General features: G+C 47.5%; 1 protein-coding gene across 8 annotated transcripts in view; it reads right to left on the minus strand.

The window, feature by feature from the left end:
• Positions 1 to 19294, minus strand: part of AMN1 (antagonist of mitotic exit network 1 homolog) — a 458308-nt gene that overhangs the window by 62123 nt on the left and 376891 nt on the right. For 7 of the 8 annotated variants that reach the window (XR_011202246.1, XR_011202247.1, XM_069228202.1 and 4 more), the window contains one exon: positions 5787 to 5843. Coding sequence is in view for 6 of the 8 variants with exons in the window: in XM_069228202.1 (XP_069084303.1) it covers positions 5787 to 5843 (57 nt within the window). In the remaining 2 variants the exon portion in view is untranslated. Of the gene's footprint in view, positions 1 to 3904; positions 4560 to 5786; positions 5844 to 19294 lie in introns of those variants that run through there. The other variant, XM_069228207.1, reaches the window with a different exon arrangement.

Genomic DNA, 19294 nt, shown 5'->3' on the forward strand with positions numbered 1-19294 from the left:
GGCGCTGGACTGCCCATGCACTTGGCATTGGCAGTGCAGGGGACCCCATGGACAGCCACGTGGCACCTTTCACTGCCTGAATTATCGGCAGTGAAAAGCGCGACGGGTGCTGTAGCACCTGACGCACCGCCACATTGCCACTGGCTCAATTATGAGCCAGCGTCAATATTAAGGCCCTGTTCCCCACTGGGCCGGCGGGTGGAAACAGCCCAGTGGGGAACTCTTAATAAGGTCAGTGGGCGGAAGACCAGTGTGGCCGTCTTCCGTGCGAATGAGTTTGGCGGACGGCCTCCGCCGCCCGCCAAACTCATAATGAGGACCATAATATCCGACATAATGAAGATGCATGAAATAGGTGAACAGTGCTATACAGACTTCAAATTTCAGCTAATTGAGAATAATCCACCTATTAAGAAGTTCCAGGACCCAGTGAAAAGTAACAAACTAAAAACCTTCACTAACATGTCCAAGAAGAACTTAGTGACCAGTAATGGCAGGACAATCATCATGAAAGCAGAAAAAACACTATTTGGTCAAATCATTGTGACAGCACAAAATCAGAACCTTCAAATGGCGGACGTACTATCTCATCCCTTAGGACCTTTACCTTGGGCTTTAGCAACTCCAGAAGGTCTGTTGCGAAAGACAAATAAAGCTGATTTAGCAACATACTTGCAGAAAACTTTACCCCTGCTGAGGAAATAAGTGGAAATGCAGCCACACTCATCTATGGTATGGTTCTTGTTCAAAGAGTAAAAGGAGAGGAAGGTATAGTGTCTTACCTGTAACTCCAGTTCTCTCGTAGGGGTATTTCCATGATAGTCATAAGCGTAGAATTATTCCCCGCCCGCCTGCGGGGACCCCGGAGCACTTTTTCCAATATAACTTCGTAAGTGTCCCTGTTCGCCTTACTTCAGAAAGGCCTGCCAAGACACTTAAGAATGTTCCCATGCAGCCTATAGGAAGGGCTACAGTGTTCAAGCGTCTTCATTCAGATTGTCCTTGAAGTAAAAGCATTAAAATGCTTGATAAATGAAAGCCATTTTTCTGACAAATTTCTTTTAAAAACTTCTTTTATTTCACAAAAACCCCTAAGAAGGAGTGCAGAGCAGTGTAGCCCATAGGCTGCTATTAGTAATGAAGAAAAAGGATACTGTGCCCTTAAGAACAGCCAGCCCTCCAGTATCCCATCATGCTTAGAGAGAGGCTGTTACCTCAGTTCTTTTTTTCCGGCACCTGCTGACAGGACCCTGGAGCATTGAGCTCGACCTTTTTAGGTTTTTTCCTTCAAGGGAGAGCAGAGAGAAGACGCCAAGGAACCAGTGGGACCTCTGAGCGAGGGGAAAGTCAGTCTTCCAACAGGGCTCATACCTCAGCCTCCAGTGGTCATGGAAGGTATGAGAGACGCTCTTCAGGGCGAAAACGACATTGGTCCCGGTCGACGTCGAGAAGGTCGATGTCGAGAGGAGGTACGGCACCGACATGTTCGCCGTCGAAGTCCGGCTCGAAGTCGTATAGAAGGCACCATTCGATGTCAAGGCACCGTATGACATCGAAGACCCCAAGGCGCACGACGTCGAGAAGCAGATTGGCATCGTCGGAGTCACATAGTTTCCACCTCTATGCATCCATACCTTGCAAACCAATCATGTTAAAACCTATCCCCCCAAGTGGTACCAATGGCCTAAATTTGGGGTCCTGGCTCATGGCCTATATGCTCCAGGGAAGGAATAAACACTGCTGTAAGGTCCTTTCAGGATCGAAGTTGGACACCCCTGTCCTAGCTCAGTTTCATGGCTTATTTAACTCTACCACATATTTTTAGACATAATTTAGCAAGCCTGCTTTTAGCATCTGCTTTTACATATTTTATCAACTGCTTGTTCTAGGAAAACGAAGTTCACGCAGCACATTTATTCAGCCTTGTACCACAAGTACTCTGTACTTCTTGTCCAAGGCTGGTACGCACAGCACATGATATGATACTTCATAGCCCAGTAGTCAGTCTCTATCTCAAAGACAAAGCATTACACCAGAGCCGTTGTCCAAATGAGGTATGGGTTATTATATAAGCAACACTTAGCCCCAATGGGGGTGGAGAGCATTTTGGTCATGTCTGTCCTAGGACGCTTACCACATCACAGACAGCTTTGTTGATGCGGACTTCTCAGCGTCCAGAGAGGACTCTCATCCATTCAACAGTGGGACCCCATGCTATTCAACTTGGGTATGGGGTTGGGGCCAATAACTAGGTTGGGCAAGGCAGAGGGTTACAACCACTATGTTCTCAGATTTAGACACAGGGTTTTGGTAGGAATCTCTAGACTCTTCGGAAATACACAACATGATGGTTTTGTTCATCTTATTCACTTTGGTTGTAATGTTGATTACCGTACTTTGTTTCATCTTCCTGATTACTGCAGCACATGCTTTTTAAACCAGAATAGAATTGCTTCAATAAAATGTACTGAAATCCATTTCACATCTTGTGACACGCGTACGTAACTGAGTGAAAGGGGTATAATCTGTTTCCACAACTTCCCGGAGGAGTCAGAGTGTCATGCGTAGGTTGCCATAATCACCTTCCCCCCCCCCCCCACAGGGTTGGTGGTGCGGTGAGGCACTGTAAGCAAGCCAGGAGTTAGGTCAACAGGTTCCAAGTGACATGAGTTATACTTCTGGCCTGATTACAGCCTTGGCAGACGGGATACTATGTCACAATCGTGACGGATATCCTGTCCACCATATTACAAATTCTATTATATCTTATGGAACTTGTGAAATGGGAGGCGGGATATCCGTCACGTTTGCGACGGAGTGTCCCATCCACCCAGGTCGAACTCAGACCCTTAGTCTCCCACACTTGGTGGAGCTGCTGTCCTAAACACGCAGTCCTAGTATTAAACCAGGAACCACAGAACAACACAAGACAAGGAAGGCAAGCCACTGGAATAACAAGCAAACAAATAAGTGCAAACTAAAGATAAGCAATGGATGGACTGTAAGCCAACTGTAAGTTTTTGGATAATCAACAAAAAGTCTTTAGCAAACTTTGTTTTCTGGTAGACAACATCTAAAAAGAGGCAGCAGAATGTCAATAGTAGTACTGATGCTAGGAACGTAATTTGTGAACTATGCAGGGTGAATGAGACCAATTAGAACAATCTCCCTTTACCCTTATGCGCCCTTGAAACGTAGCTTGCAGGTATACATAGAAAGAATATTAGAGCCCCAATACAAATGAAGAGGTCAGCAGAAACCCAACGGAGCAAGCTACACCACCGTACAACACTGTAACAAGAAAAACAATATTAACATCAACAAATTTTGCCAAAATATATGGACAACACAAGAATTGCAACTCCCTACATAAACAGTAAAAACAAAAATATCTATGCTGAAAATATCTCAAAACAAATATCTAAAATACAACATTTCTGTAAATAAACATGAAGACATAAATATTCACCTTCATATTAAAACTAAGGAAAGATAACATGATAAACAAAATATGGAACACTGGAAAATTAATATAATTCTAAATAAAATGCACAATAAGACATTACATTTATAAACGTGTATGTTAAAAAAAAAATAACAAAACCACTAATTAGTGTTTACCATAAATGGAGCAAAAAAATCCAAGCTAGTCCTAAATCAACTGATCAAATTAAGCATAAAAGTAGCTGACAAATAAAATAACTTTATCAATCAACAAAAGGTATAAAATGCCACACATAACAAAATGCTTCTTCGAAAAGGATTACAGCAGGGAAGCATCACTCTGAAGGATTGCAATCCTACTAAAGAAGGCTGCAAGACTTCAACAAAACAATAAATACTATAAACAGAGGAAATCTGACAATCAATGAAAGCTAAAAAATAATAAATAACTAAACGTATGTTGAAATAACAAATAATAAAAACGGTTTTATTTATTTTTCTCCAGATTACAGGTGAAGTCTCCACAACTGTTGTTCTTAACCTTTTAACTGCTGCGGACACCACAATCATTACTGGAATCCAGGGATCCCCAATGAATCATTATTGCAATATGGGGCCCCCACTGAGTTATTATTGGAACCAGGGAACCTCCAGCTTAAGCTATTCAAATTAACTGAAGTGCAAAACAATACACAAAAATTTGGAAACAAGCATTCATAAAACAAATACACATATGCTGAAATTTTACATTTAATTCACAAGTATAAAACAAAATCTAGATTTTAATTTGAATGGGAAGGTTGAAGCTTTTCTAAATTCAACTGAGGCTACCCATAGTTTATAATGTATTCTATCTGACATACGTGCACTGCTCCCATTAATCAATATGAGGATACAACTTAATTTTTAGTCTCTAATTTCAAATTCTCTCACATTTACAGAGCATCTTAAATTTTACAATTTTAAGGTTTGCTTCTTTATTTATATACAACTTATTATTCTGTTAATATAATTGAATTTTCTGAGCAGTCATGGACCCCGAGTAGGAGTCGCAGAACCTTAGAGGGTCCCCGGACCACAGGTTAAGAGCCATGGCTCTACAAGAAAGGAAAACACTACAAGGAAAAGAAAAGAAAGACACAGATATCAAATTACTCAACATCAAAGAAGACCATCATGAAAGTAAGCACTGTGTCCAAAGCACAAAATGAAAATTTAAACAAAACTTTATAAAAAACATACAATATACAAAACTCTAGCTAAAATTGAGGTGACAAAATAAATCGACACGACTAACACATTTCTCAGCTAGGAGAATCAAATGAAAACTGTGCCAAAACAGAGCAGCAAAGCAATGCACATTTAGGCACACCACAGACTCCATCTTTCCTGCCACCCATAAAGGCATTCCAGAAGAACAGGGGATGTTCCCCAAGAAGAAGAGCATGCAGCATCACTTGGATCAAGTGATGAGATAATGTAGTACTCCTGCATCTGTATGATGGTAATACCTTTCTCAATGGCCTCCCAGATGCCACACTGGCACCACTTAAGGGCATTCTACTAGTCGCAGCATGTCTCATCCAGGGCCTGGAGAAATACAACCCAACACCCCTATCTTAATGGCCCTCTATTGATTCCCCTTGCCTTCCCCCATCTACAAAACCAACTGCATCATTTACAATATCATCATGACTAGCACCCCACTTATCTTGCAAACAAACTCTCTAACCCTGGTGGTTTTCAGCAGCAAGGACACCACCAGATTGCAGACTAAGAAGTGTACAAAAATAAAATAAACAACAGACCTTTTTCATCTGTGCACCCAGGAACTGCAACAACATCCCATATCCATCAGGACTGCTCCAATTTAGGAAAGAGGTGAACAGCGACCTCTTTAAAGACACCTCATTATCTAGGACACAGCCTTTTCTATTATTTGTTGACTTTATGCTTGTATTTCACCATGTACAGAGCTACGCTGCCCCTTGGCTAGGTTTGCAGTATAGAAATATCATATTCATACATATATACATGCCTTTTATAAAAGAATGTAATTTATACCAGAGACAGGGTTTTCCTCACATGTTTCATTGTATGTTTGTCAGCATAAGTTTAAGGAAGGTAGCTTCCTTTAACAAGGGTGCGGAGGAAATAAGCCCAAATTAGGACATTGTATTACAAGATATAAAGTGTTAATATTTCTGTTGTATACATTTAAGTACAGTATTGAATCTATTTCACTGATCTATGCAATATTTTAATGTTTGAATCAATTATCTTACAATTGAACAGAATTTCAGTTTTGAATGTAATGCAATACAAGAAGTTATTTTCTGTACCTTTATATTCTGAGAACATCCTCCACTAACCAATGCGATAACACCTTTATCGGTTACCTAGAAGAAGAAAACACTTTTTACTTGCTGTAGAATTAATATTCACTGGACACAAATAGACCTTACACAGAGTCCAACGTGGGTGGCACATGACGTTTAATAGAGATGCAGACTAGGTTTCTAGCAACAAACAAAAATCATTGGTGAACAGACTTTGGAATGATCGCATGCACTCAGTCATTCAGTGCTCCAAACATAACAGCATGAATTTAATTTCTGTAAGGGATCATGGCCATCAACACGATTGCACAACCGCGAGCCTGGTGTTTCTTTGCAGAAGAGGTTTGTGAATTCACTGAGATGCAGTCAAGCTCATATCTAGTACAAAAACATTCCTGTCAAGAAGTACTCATTATGACAACCAGTCACAACTAATCAGGATAGAAAAGAAGGACCTAGGACCAAGACATTTTGTGATGCAGATTTTAAAAGTGGCTACTCTTCCTGCTTCTTATAAAAAAGCAGGGGTTTGACCTGGAGTGACCAGGGCAAGGGCCAGGAATTTGAAGAGGGTCATGTGCCTCATCTTAAACATACTGTTCAATCTCTAGGGATAAGGTAGTGTAAAGCTGTCAAAGAAGTGTAGCACTTGTGTGGCAAAATCAAGATCCTCAACAAAGTTTTTAATAATCAGTCCAACAATCCTCCTTATTCTGAATTTATAGGACATTCTCCCCGGCCAGAGAAGGGACTGAAGCGCCTTATATAGTAAACGATAAAAGACTGTGCAAGGTGCAGCTATTACATATCCTAGGCCTAGGTCTACAGGGTTTGAATTTCTAACCCATGGGTGCAGGGAGTTAGTTCACTGCACCATCACTGAATAAGGAAGTCCAGGTTACTGCAGCTCCACACAACCCCCTGCACGTTCTGTGTCTGTACTTTCTGGGTTACTACCAGTCCCACTAAGGTTTCTGGGACTCTGTGGTAATCCAAATGATCTTTCATTAATGAGTTACACACTCAAAGACCACTAGAAATTAGATATGCATTTGGACATTAATTTTGAAATTTATAAAAAAAAAAAAAAAAAACTGAATCTAGTGCCACAATATTGATGGTAATTTCACAGAAGATAAAGATTAGAAGCAGCTAAGTGTTAAATGAACAGTGGAAAAATTGTCACCTCATCACAATTAATAACCCTTAACACCCTCACTGTACTATCTCTAGGCGCTATGCTAGTTCTAACACATCAGTAAATAATAAGCCTATCTCTTGAGTTTCGGAGGTGGCGCGCATACCTGGGACAACAAGATTTGCTGTCTGTCCGGAATAGCTGGCCAGCTGCAGTGGCGGCCAGTGGATTTTGAAATTGATGGGGTGGAAAATGTATACTTGAGTATAATGAATAAGCGAGAGAGATCAAAGTGCAAAAGGACGGTGCGGGGGGCTTCTTTCTCCCGCAAGAAAATTTTGAAAAAACTGGATTAAAATGGTGGAATTTACAGAATACATTTGCTAAAAATTGCTGTAAAAAAGGGGATCCAAATATAGCATTTTATAGCACAAGAGTGACGAGAACATCTGAAACAACTCAAAAATGTCTCCAATCCTAAAACTGGTCTACTTGCAAAGTGACCACCCGAACCAAGCATATTCAAACAACACAAATAGGCACTCTAAGTGTTTCATACCTGTAACACATCTCTGCCTCTTTATTGTATTGGTTAATCAAGTCACTAAGGTGGTAAGTTACTGCCCACTTAGAGGTGATCGTGTATTGCAGTGTGCGTGAGCCCCCAACACCAGTGAGTGGTGACTGATCAGAGAAATATCTGCACTCAGCGTCTACTTTAGTGCTGGTGGCACCCGATGCCTGCCACCCCCATGACCACTTTTTCCCTTGATTTCCTCACTGCCATCCTCCATCGGTGCCCTTCACCACTCTATAGCCCCACACTCATGTGTGCTTAGTTTATTTTAGAATGCTACTCATCAAATATAAGGTGTCAGAGAGCTTTACAATTTCCACAAATTAAAGAGGCAATGAATCACATAAGTGTGTAAAACAATATATAGGGAATGTTACAAAAGAAAAGTAGGATTACAAGGTGAGCGAGTCACATGCCACCCATACCGGTGGGCATTAAATGTTAAGGGTGCATGGCCTGGAGAAATTCAAACTTGGTACTTAAAATATAACCCAGTGACTGGGATTTAAAAGATAACGCAGTGATTGGGATTTAAGACATAAAGCAGTGATTGATTCATTAATAAGAATGTATTACATTTTTAGCTATTTTTATCAATGCTACACTAACCTGTGCTTTGCAGTTTGCATGCAGCTGTTTAATGATAGCTCATAGCTTGCTGTGCTAGGACTGTAACTTATGAACTGCAGGCAACAAAAGGATCTCTATGACAAAAGAGGTAACCCACTGAGCTATCTACATAAAATACACTTATGTGACCTGAAAGTTTTTTTTTGCAGTTTTATACAATGCAATCTTGACCCAAAGGCACTGGAACGCTTAGTAAGCACAGGGAGATGAAATGGTTTGCCCAGAATCACAAGGTGTTGAGCGGACACCCAGACGAACACAGTTTCCCAACTGCAAAGTCAGCATGTTACATGGTGTGTTTAGGCAGGAGGCATATTAACCATGTTCCCCTTTTTAGAATGAGTCAAAACTGCAAATAGAGACAATCATTTGTAATGCAATAGGTCTTGCATTTTCTTGAGTTAAAGCTATTAGCATTGTAAATTCATAACTGGACTTTTTTTGCCACATACACTGGTCAACGCTGCCTCATAATTTTGTCTTTTCCTCCCATAAAAATCCAGTGGCCTAGCATTTAACTAAATAATTTCCATTTACCTTCTTCCTCTATCTTAAAACATATAGAATTATCATATAAACCTTTATCAGAAATAAACTTTTGGCATTTGAGTGTAATGCTCAAAACACACTAACAAATATATTATTTGAGACGGATTGGAGGTTGAAAGGAAAGAGGGAGTCGGGAGTAAAGATGGAGAGGACAAGTGGCGTAGTAACGGTGTCATGGGACCTGGAGTTAGACTTGAGCTGCTGTAATGGAACTGTATGGGAGTGGGGTCCCAGTATAGGAAAGGAAGTGACCTCGCCAGGGTAGAAAGTAGGTGCACTGATGGAGCTGCGCCCGAGGTCCTAGTACTGGAACAGCAGTGTACTGACTGTAAGAACTGAAGTGCTCTGGCAGACAGCGTGTGTGGAGTTCCTGGCACTGGCAAGGCTGAAGGCTTGGAGTGTGTGAACTGCGGTGCACTCATGGAGCTGCGCCAGTACTGGAGCATCAGAGTGTACTCACTGCAAGAACTCAATCAATCAATCAGTAGAGCGCACTACCACCCGTGAGGGTCTCAAGGCGCTGGGGGAAGGGGGGTGCTGCTCGAATAGCCAGGTTTTGAGCCACTTCCTGAAGGTCAGCAGGTCTTCGGTCTGACTTAGGGGCAGAGAAAGGGTGTTCCAGGTCTTGGCGGCAAGGTAGGAGAAGGATCTGCGGATGCGGGGGACAGTGGCAATAGCGAGGTTGGCGGAGCGGAGTTGGCGGGATGGGGTGTAGAAGGTGATTTGTCTGTTGAGGTAGGCTGGACCGGTGTTGTGGAGTGCCTTGTGTGCGTGGGTGAGGAGTTTGAAGGTTGACCGGGGGCCAGTGTAGGTCTCTCAGGAGGGGGGTGATGTGGCTGTGGCGGTGGGCATAGAGGATCAGGCGTGCGGAGGCGTTTTGTATGCATTGCAGTAATTTGAGGAGTTTGGCCGGGGCTCCTGTGTAGAGAGCGTTTCCGTAGTCAAGTCTGCTGCTGACGAGGGCTTGGGTGATTTTTTTTTTTGTATCTGTGGGGATCCATCTGTAGATCTTGCGGAGCATGCGGAGGGTATTGAAGCAGGATGAGGAGACGCCGCTGACTTGCTTGGACATGGAAAGTGTTGAGTCGAGGATGATGCCCAGGTTGCGTGCGTGGTCGGTGGGTGTTGAGGCTCCTCCCAGAGAGGTCGGCCACCAGGAGTTGTCCCAGGCTGGGGGGTTGGCGCCAAGGATGAGGACCTCTGTCTTGTCGGAGTTCAACTTCAGTCTGCTGTTTCTCATCCATTCTGCGACGGCCTTTATTCCTTTGTGGAGGTTGGATTTGGCGGTGAGGGGGTCCTTGGTGACAGAAAGGATCAGTCGGGTGTCGTCAGTGTAGGAGATGATGTTGAGGTTGTGTAGCCGGGCGACGTGGGCGAGAGGGGCAATGTAGATGTTGAGGGCTGAGGGATGATCCTTGGGGAACGCCGCAGATGATCTTGGATGCTTCGGAGCAGAAAGGGGGGAGGCGGACGCTCTGGGTTCTGCCGGAGAGGAAGGAGGTGGTCTACTCCAGAGCTCTGTCCCGCATCCCTGCGTTGTGGAGACATGTGCATAGGATGCGGTGGCAGACGGTATCGAAGGTGGCCGAGAGGTCCAGAAGGATGAGGGCCGCGGTTTCGCCGTTGTCAAGCAGAACCCTGTCGTCGTCGGTGGCTGCGATGAAAGCGGTTTCGATACTGTGGTTTCTGCGGAACCCTGACTGTGAAGGGTCCAGGATGTTGTTTTATTTGAGGAAGTGGGTCAGTTGACGATCTTCTCGAGGACCTTGGCCAGGAATGGGAGCAGGGAGATGGGATGGAAATTCTTGAGGTCTCTCGGGTCCGCCATTGGTTTTTTGAGTAGGGGTTTGATTTCAGCATGCTTCCAGCTCTCAGGGTAGGTCCCGGTCTTGAAGGAGATGTTGATGATTTTGCAGACGTGGGGTGCGATGGTGGCGCTTGCTTTGTTAAAGATGTAGTGCGGGCATGCGTCTGACGGAGATCCAGAGTGGAAAGTGCTTATGGTTTTGATTGTGTTGTTGTCGTTTACGTTGGCCCAGACGAGCAGGGAGTCATGGTTGAAGGTGGGTGGAGAGTCAGCAGAGTCGGTGAGGGGAGGTCTGGCTGTAGAAGCTGTCATGGATGTTTGTGATCTTGTGGTGGAAGAAGGTGGCGAGGGAGTTGCAAAGGTCTTGTGATGGCGGGATGTCGTTTGTGCTGGAGCTGGGTTTGGCGAGTTCCTTCACAATGTTGAAGAGCTCCTTGCTGTTGTGTGCGTTGTTGTCCAGGCGGTCTTTGAAGGAGGTTTTCTTGGCAGATCTGATGAGGTGATGGTGATTGCGGATGGCGTTCTTGAGGGCGGCATGGTTGTCCGGTGTCTGTTCATGGAGCCACTTTGGCCTTGTTGGCATCTCTGTTGGACGGCTTCTTGAGCGGGGCGAGGGTGTTGGTACAGTCGTCGATCCAGCGCCAGAGGTTGCGGGCTGCGAGGTCGGGATTGGTGGGTTCGGTGGGAAGTTCTCGGGTGAGGTTGGTGGTCAGCTGGTCTTGGCTGACTTTGCTCCAGTTGCGGTGGAGGAGCTGTTGGGTACGGTGGTGTGTGGTGGGTTTCTGAAAGGTGAAGAGGATGCAGCGATGGTCGGTCCATGGGAGTTAGGTGGTGTGGCTGAAGGTGACGTGCGGGATAGCGGAGAAGACTGGGTCCAGCGTGTGGCCGGCGGAGTGTGTTGGAGTAGTGACGAGTTGTCTGAGTCCGAGGGTGGCAAGGTTGTCGATTAGGGTGGTGGTGTTGGGGTTGTTGTTATTCTCCAGGTGAACGTTCAGGTCTCCGAGGAGGATGTAGTCTGCGGAGGCGAGGGCGTGCCTGCTGACGAGATTGGCGATGGAGTCGCAGAACTGAGGTCGTGGTCCTGGGGGGTCTGTAGACGAGAGTGCCTCTGAGGGTGGTGTTGGGGTAGGTGTGGATCTGGAAGTGCAGATGTTCGGTGGTGCTGAGGGGGTCGTCGGTACCGGTCGTGACCCTGATGGTGTTCTTGTGGACGATGGCTATTCCGCCTCAGACTCCGTTGGTGCGATCCCTGCGGGTGATCTTGTAGCCATCCGGAATGGCTATGGCGATGTCTGGGGCCGAGGAGGCGTTCATCCAAGTCTCCGCCAGGAAGACGACGTCTGGGATGGAGGTGTCGAGCAGGTCCCAGAGTTCAACGGCGTGTTAGCGTGCGGAGCGGGTGTTCAGTAGGATGCTTCGAAGGTAGCTGCAGTCTGGCTTGGCAGGAGGTTTGGCGATTTGGAGGCTGGTGAGGCTGCAGTTCCGGCAGGTGAAGGGTCCCTGGGTGTTCTTAGGAGAGGCCAGGAAGCAGGCGTGTGCTCGTCCGGTGTTGAGTGCATGGAGGGTGCTGGCGGTGTAGAGGCGTAGGTTGCCATGGCGGTCTTGGGGACCAGGGGTCCTGACGCTGGGCTTGGTCTGAACGTGGACTGGTGCAGACGAGCTTGCCTTCGGTACGCCAGTGGTGCGGCCGCGCATCGGCTGACATATAAGGGGAGGTGGGAGGGAGGGGCAGCAGGGGGGATGGAGCTGGGCAGCGAATGGGGTGGGGCCGCAGGGATGCAGTGGCAGGAAAAGGCAAAAAAAAACAATGTGGAGGGGGGCGGGGCTGCAGCATTGGGAAAAGGCAAACAAAACTATGTGGAAGGCGGGGACGCAGTGGCGGGAAAAGGCAAAAAACTATGTGGAGGGAGGGGGCAGGGCCGCAGCGGCGGGGAACCCCAAGGCGGGGAACACCAGGCAGGACCAAACGGATAAGGAGCAGCAGAGGAAACCGCCACGCTGTGCAGGGGAGCGACCTGCCTTAAGAACTGATGTGCCTTGGCAAACTGCATGTGTGGGGTTCAAGGCACTGGCACAACTGAGTGCTTGGTGTGTGTGTACTCGGTGCACTGAATGTACTGACTTCAAGAACTGAGGTGCTCTGGCAGACAGCATGTGTGGGGTTCCAGGCACTGGCATGGCAGAGGGCTTGAAGTGTGTGAACTGAAGAGCACTGATGAAGCTGCAAGTGGGATCCAGTATATAGCAGAAGTGGGCTCTGTCTCCAAGGACTAAGGAGCCCTGGTAGAGCTGGGTCCCTAGGCTATGAGCAATTACAAGTGATCCTCTGCCCTTGCTCTCAGCACACTGGCAGCACACTTGGTAAAGAAAATCCAAGCCAAGGAAGGGTGAAAGCCAGGCAGCTGAGAGACTGTGCAGAGAGCCCATGAAGGCCAAATGTGACCAAGATAACAGCCTGATTTATAGCCTTATTTACAGCTAAGCTCAGTGGAAGAATGTTCTGCAAATAAAAACGGAAGCTTCCCTAGACATGAGCAGAAAAAGTACAAAAGAACGAGTTACTTACCTTCGGTAACAACTTTTCTGGTGGATACATTAGCTACCTGTGGATTCCTCACCTAATGAATACTCCCATGGCGTCAACATTCGACGGAAATCTTCTTCCTAGTCTCTGCACGTCGACGAGGACGTCACTCTAGCCCACGCGACGCCGTCTGACATCATACAGGCAATAAGAGGTCCTCGCCGACGTGCCGACGTCAGTACCAACATTTTTTACGTGCATGAGAACAACAACCCAATGCAATGAAAGAGCAAGGCAACATCCCATAACATTGTAAAATACACAACATTGCCATAAAATGGCTGTAGATTTAATATAAATCTTTTCTTTTTTTTTAAACCAACAAATATATGCAAATCATGTATATACACAAAGATATATACATATATATATACATATAAATATATACAAGTATCCATATATACAACATCTATTGCAATCTTGAAGACCAAGAGGAGCGCACTCAAGGATTACTTGGTAAGACCAGAAAAGCAACGGGGAGGCGGGTGGTACCGTGAGGAATCCACAGGTAGCTAATGTATCCACCAGAAAAGTTGTTACCGAAGGTAAGTAACTCGTTCTTCTGATGGATACAACTACCTGTGGATTCCTCACCTAATGAATAGAGTCCCAAAGCAGTACCACTCCCGGTGGTGGGTGCCGAAATGGTCAAACCAAGAAATCCTGCAGCACTGACCGTGCAAAATGGCCGTCCCTTCTGACCTCGGAGTCCAAACAGTAATGTTTCGCAAAAGTGTGAAGGGACGACCAAGTTGCGGCCTTGCAGATGTCGACCACAGGAACACCCCTGGCCAAGGCCGAAGTGGCCGACTTAGCTCTGGTGGAATGAGCTCTAATGCCATCAGGAGGATCCTTCTTTGCCAAAGAGTAACAGATTTTAATGCAAAGAACAACCCACCTGGAGAGTGTTCTCTTGTGGACTGCCTTTCCTCTCCTCTTGCCCACGTATCCGATGAACAGCTGATCCTCCAGCCTGAAGTCCTTCGTTCTATCAATGTAGAAGCTTAACGCCCTCTTTGGGTCCAATCGATGTAGTCTCTCTTCCTCCTTTGAAGGATGAGGCGGAGGATAGAACGTGGACAAAGTAATTGTCTGGGCCAAATGGAAGGGTGAAACAACCTTCGGGAGGAAAGCAGCCTTGGTCCTCAACACCACCTTATCCCCATAAAAAGTTGTATAAGGGGGTTTTACCGATAAGGCCTGCAACTCACTCACTCTCCTTGCAGATGTTATAGCCACCAGGAAGACTGTTTTAATAACCAAATACCTTAAGGGGCAAGAATGCATAGGCTCAAAAGGGGACCCCATAAGGAAAGTGAGGACCAAGGACAAATCCCATTGAGGCATAACGAATGGTTTTGGAGGATATTTATTTAGAAGACCTTTCAGGAATCTGAGAACAATAGGGGATTTAAATAACGATGGTTGATCTGGAAGACAAATGAAGGCTGACAAAGCCGACAAATAACCCTTAATGGTAGCCACTGCACAACCCTTCTGCGCTAGAGACAGAGCAAAAGACAAAACGTCCGACAGATGAGCATGTAAGGGATCAATCTGTCTCTCCCCACACCACATAACAAATTTAGACCACCTATTAGCGTAGATAGATTTAGTGGAGTGTCGCCTGGCCGCTAACATAACATCCACTACATCAGGCGGGAGAGAGAAGGAACTCAGGTTGCCCCGTTCAATCTCCAGGCATGTAGGTGTAGACTCTGGAGGTTGGGGTGTAAAACCTGCCCCTGCGACTGCGAGAGGAGGTCTGCCCTGAGTGGGAGACGGAGCGGAGGGCACAGTGAGAGTTGGAGAAGGTCGGAGTACCACACCCTCCTTGGCCAATCCAGAGCTATTAAGATGACTTGGGCCCGGTCTTGGCGAATCTTCCTCAACACTCGAGGAATCAAGGGTATGGGGGTAAACGCGTAAAGCAACTGGTCGCACCAGGTTATCAGAAACGCGTCCCCCAATGCTCCCTGCACCGGATACTGGAGGCTGCAGAATAACGGACAATGCGCGTTCTCCCGAGTGGCAAACAGATCTATCCGAGGAAACCCCCACATCTGGAAGATTAAACGGACTTGATCTGGATGGAGACGTCACTCGTGGTCGGCCGAGAATTGGCGACTGAGACTGTCCGCACGTACATTCAAGACCCCGGCCAAATGATTTGCTACCAAGCAAATCTGATGGTCCTTTGCCCAGGACCATAGTCGAAGAGCTTCTCTGCAGAGAAGGTACGACCCTACTCCTCCCTGTTTGTTTATGTACCACATCGTGGTAGTATTGTCCGTCAGGACCTGTACCGACTGACCACGAAGGGAAGGGAGGAAGGCCTTGAGAGCCAGACGTACAGCCCGTAACTCTAACAGATTGATATGAAACATCTGTTCCTCCGGAGACCAAAGTCCTTTGATCTCCAGATCCCCCAGATGAGCTCCCCACCCAAGAGTGGAAGCATCCGTTATGACCGTCGCCACTGGTGGCGACTGCACGAACAGCTTTCCTTGTGAAAGATTGTTGCTCGCAATCCACCACTTCAAGTCCACAGCAGCATCTCTGGAGATCTTGATCGCACCTTCTAGATCTCCCTTGTGTTGAGACCACTGCCTTCGGAGGCACCACTGAAGAGCCCTCATGTGCCAGCGAGCATGCGTGACCAACAGGAGGCAAACAGACCGAGGAGACGAAGGACCTTGAGGACTGGAACTACCGCTCCATTTCGAAACATTGGAACCAATTCCTGAATATCTTGAACGCGCTGAGGCGGAGGAAAGGCTCGATTCAATGTTGTATCCAGTACTGCCCCTATGAACAGGAGGCGCTGAGAGGGCTCCAGGTGAGATTTGGGCACATTCACCGAAAAGCCCAGGTCGAACAACAACTGAGTTGTTGACTGCAGATGATACGACACAAGCTCCGGGGACTTGGCTTTGATCAACCAGTCGTCCAAGTAAGGGAATACTGCTATCCCCTTCCTCCTGAGCTCTGCCGCAACCACTGACATCACCTTCGTGAAGACTCGAGGTGCTGAAGTAAGACCAAACAGAAGGACCGCAAACTGATAGTGCTGCGACCCTACCACAAACCGGAGATACTTCCTGTGTGACTTGAGTATCGGAATATGAAAATAAGCATCCTGCAAGTCGACAGACACCATCCAATCTTCTTTGTTCAACGCCAAAAGCACCTGTGCTAGGGTCAGCATCTTGAACTTTTCCTGATTGAGGAACCAATTCAAGATCCTCAGATCCAGGATCGGTCTCAACCGACCATCTTTCTTGGGAATCAGGAAGTACCTTGAGTAACAACCTCGACCCCTTTCCTGCTCTGGAACCAACTCCACCGCGCCCTTTGAAAGGAGGACTTGAACCTCCTGTTCTAGCAACAGGAGGTGTTCTTCTGAACAATAAGATGGGCGGGGCGGGAGGGGGGGGAGGAAACTCCCGAAAGGGAAGGGTGTAGCCTTTTTCCACAATACTGATAACCCAAGTGTCCGTTGTAATAGTCTCCCACTTGTGGAGAAAATGCCGTAATCTTCCCCCTACAGGAGAGGAGTGAGTGGGAAATGCTGGAAGCCTAAGGCTGCTTTCCCTGCTGCACCCCTCCAGAGGACGAGGAAGAGGCAGAGTGCTGTTGAGAGGCTCCTCTGGTGCGGGCCCTACCTCTCCCTCTAAATGATCTATAGGGGTGAGAAGAGGCGGGTTGCTGGAACCTCCCCCGAAAGGAAGAGGAGGAAGAGCCACGCCCAAATCCACGAAACCTCCTGAAAAACCTGGAAGAGGCAGAGGAAGAAGGAGCTTGCAGCCCTAACGATTTGGCTGTGGCCCTGCTCTCTTTAAACCGCTCCAAGGCCGAATCTGCCTTTGCTCCAAACAGTTTGTCCCCATCAAACGGGAGGTCTAATAGGGTCGACTGTATGTCCGCAGAAAACCTTGAATTACGGAGCCAGGCCGGTCTCCTTGCCACCACAGCCGTGCCCATCGCCCTAGCCACCGAGTCGGTCGTGTCCAGCCCAGACTGGATAATCTGGGTTGCGGCAGCCTGGGCGTCCGAGACAACATCCAAGAGTCCCTGGAGAAGCTCTGTAAAAGAAGATGAAATATCATCCATAAGAGCATGGATATATCTCCCCAGAATGCAAGTTGCGTTGGTGGCCTTCAACGCCAAACTGCAAGAAGAAAATATTTTCTTGGATTGCGCATCCAGTTTTTTGGAGTCCCTGTCTCCTGGTACCGTCGGGAAAGATCCAGGCGCTGATTTTGATGAACAGGAGGCTTGCACCACCAAGCTCTCCGGCGTAGGGTGCCTTGAAAGAAACCCAGGGTCAGATGGTGCAGCCCGATATCTTCTGGCCACAGCCCTATGAACTGCTGAGGAAGATACAGGCTTCTTCCACACCTCCAACACCGGATCAAGCAAAGCCTCATTAAACGGCAAGAGAGGCTCCGCTGCAGCAGAGGCCGGATGCAGCACCTCCGGCAATAAATTCTGCTTCGCCTCTGCCACCGGCAAAGGCAGGTCCAGAAAGTTAGCCGCCTTCCTCACCACCGCGTGAAAGGTAGCAGCCTCCTCCGTATACTACCCTGGAGATGAAAGGTCCCACTCAGGGGAAGTATCCAGCCCACTGGCCGTATCCAGACCATGCAGTCCATCACCAGAGTCCTCAACCTCTCCTTCCTCCAGGACTCGCTGGTACTCCTGCTCTTCCAAAAGACGGAGAGCACGCCTCCTTGAATGTAGTCTCTGCTCAATACGCGGAGTCGACATGGCTTCTGCCGAAGTCGAAGATCGGCGCCGATCTCCAGAAGCATCCGACGCCGCATCCGGCGCCACAGGCAGCTTCGGCGCCGATGAAGGAGCAGGACAAAGAGATCTTGGAGCCGATGGACCCACCGGAGTCACAGGACGAAATCCCGACGTCGACGGGATGGAAACCTCCGGAGCCAATCCCTCTGAAGCCACCGGAGCGGCCACCGGCGCCGACACCGAGTCCACATTCCCAAAAGGGAGAAAGGGCATAAAGGGTGCCGGCTGAAGAGGCGCAGGATCACCCAATGAAAAGGCCAAAGGCCCCGAAGGACCAGCCGGAGCACCTCCTGGAGCCATCTGCTGAAAGATGGTATACATTGCATTCAGAAATGCGGTACTATCGGCTCCAGGGGTGGGAAAAGCCGGATACTGAGGTGCCTGGATCGAAGGCGACCCCGACGCCGGCCTCGACGTCCGCGACGCCGGAGACATCACAAGAGGCTGCATCACCTCAACCACAGACGCTTGTCCAGGCGAAGTCGGTGACACCGGAGAGAGCAACGGCGTCGATGGATGCGGCGTGACCGTGGGATTGACCTCCCAAGTCCTCCGACGCCGAGCCGAAGGCGACCTCGAACGAGTCTCCTTGCTGGAATGACGCCGTGAATCTCTACGGCGCCGGGAGTCTCGATGACGCCGATGAGACCTTGGCGAGGAAGACTTTTTGTGATGTTTTTCCTTTCTCTTCGACTTCGCCAGGAATAGTTTAGCCTCACGTTCTTTGAGGGCCTTCGGATTCATGTGCTGACATGAATCGCAAGTCACGACGTCGTGGTCGGAGCTCAAACACCAGAGACAGTCGGAGTGAGGATCTGTAACGGACATCTTGCCCCCACACTCTCGACAGGGCTTGAAACCCGACTTTCTCTGAGACATTGTTACCGCAGAGAAGAACTACGCAGCAGAAAACACACTGTAACTACTAAAGTAACAGTAGCTCCCTCGAAGATAACCGTTTCGAATACACGGAAAAAAGGGAACTGACGTCGGCGAGGGCCTCTTATTGCCTGTATGACATCAGACGGCGTCGCGTGGGCTAGAGTGACGTCCTCGTCGACGTGCAGAGACTAGGAAGAAGATTTCCGTCGAATGCTGGCGCCATGGGAGTATTCATTAGGTGAGGGATCCACAGGTAGTTGTATCCACCAGAAATATATATATTTTTTTAAAAGTCCCCTAAAGACCAGATAAACAGGACAAAGCGTAATTATACAGAAGTTGGTCCCTGCTCCCACACAGAAGGAGGGACAATGAGGTATGACTGACCACTAGCAAGCAAGTATTTTTAAATGACACTGAAACTAACAAATGAAATAGCTGGTAGCCCACAGAATAAGTATACTTGAAATTATACAAGAGGTCATATGCTTACACTTGACCTAAAAACTCTGATCTTTCCCGCAGGTACATAATT

The sequence above is a fragment of the Pleurodeles waltl genome, chromosome 4_1 (genome assembly GCF_031143425.1).
Source record: "Pleurodeles waltl isolate 20211129_DDA chromosome 4_1, aPleWal1.hap1.20221129, whole genome shotgun sequence".
NCBI classification, from domain to species: Eukaryota; Metazoa; Chordata; class Amphibia; order Caudata; family Salamandridae; genus Pleurodeles; species Pleurodeles waltl.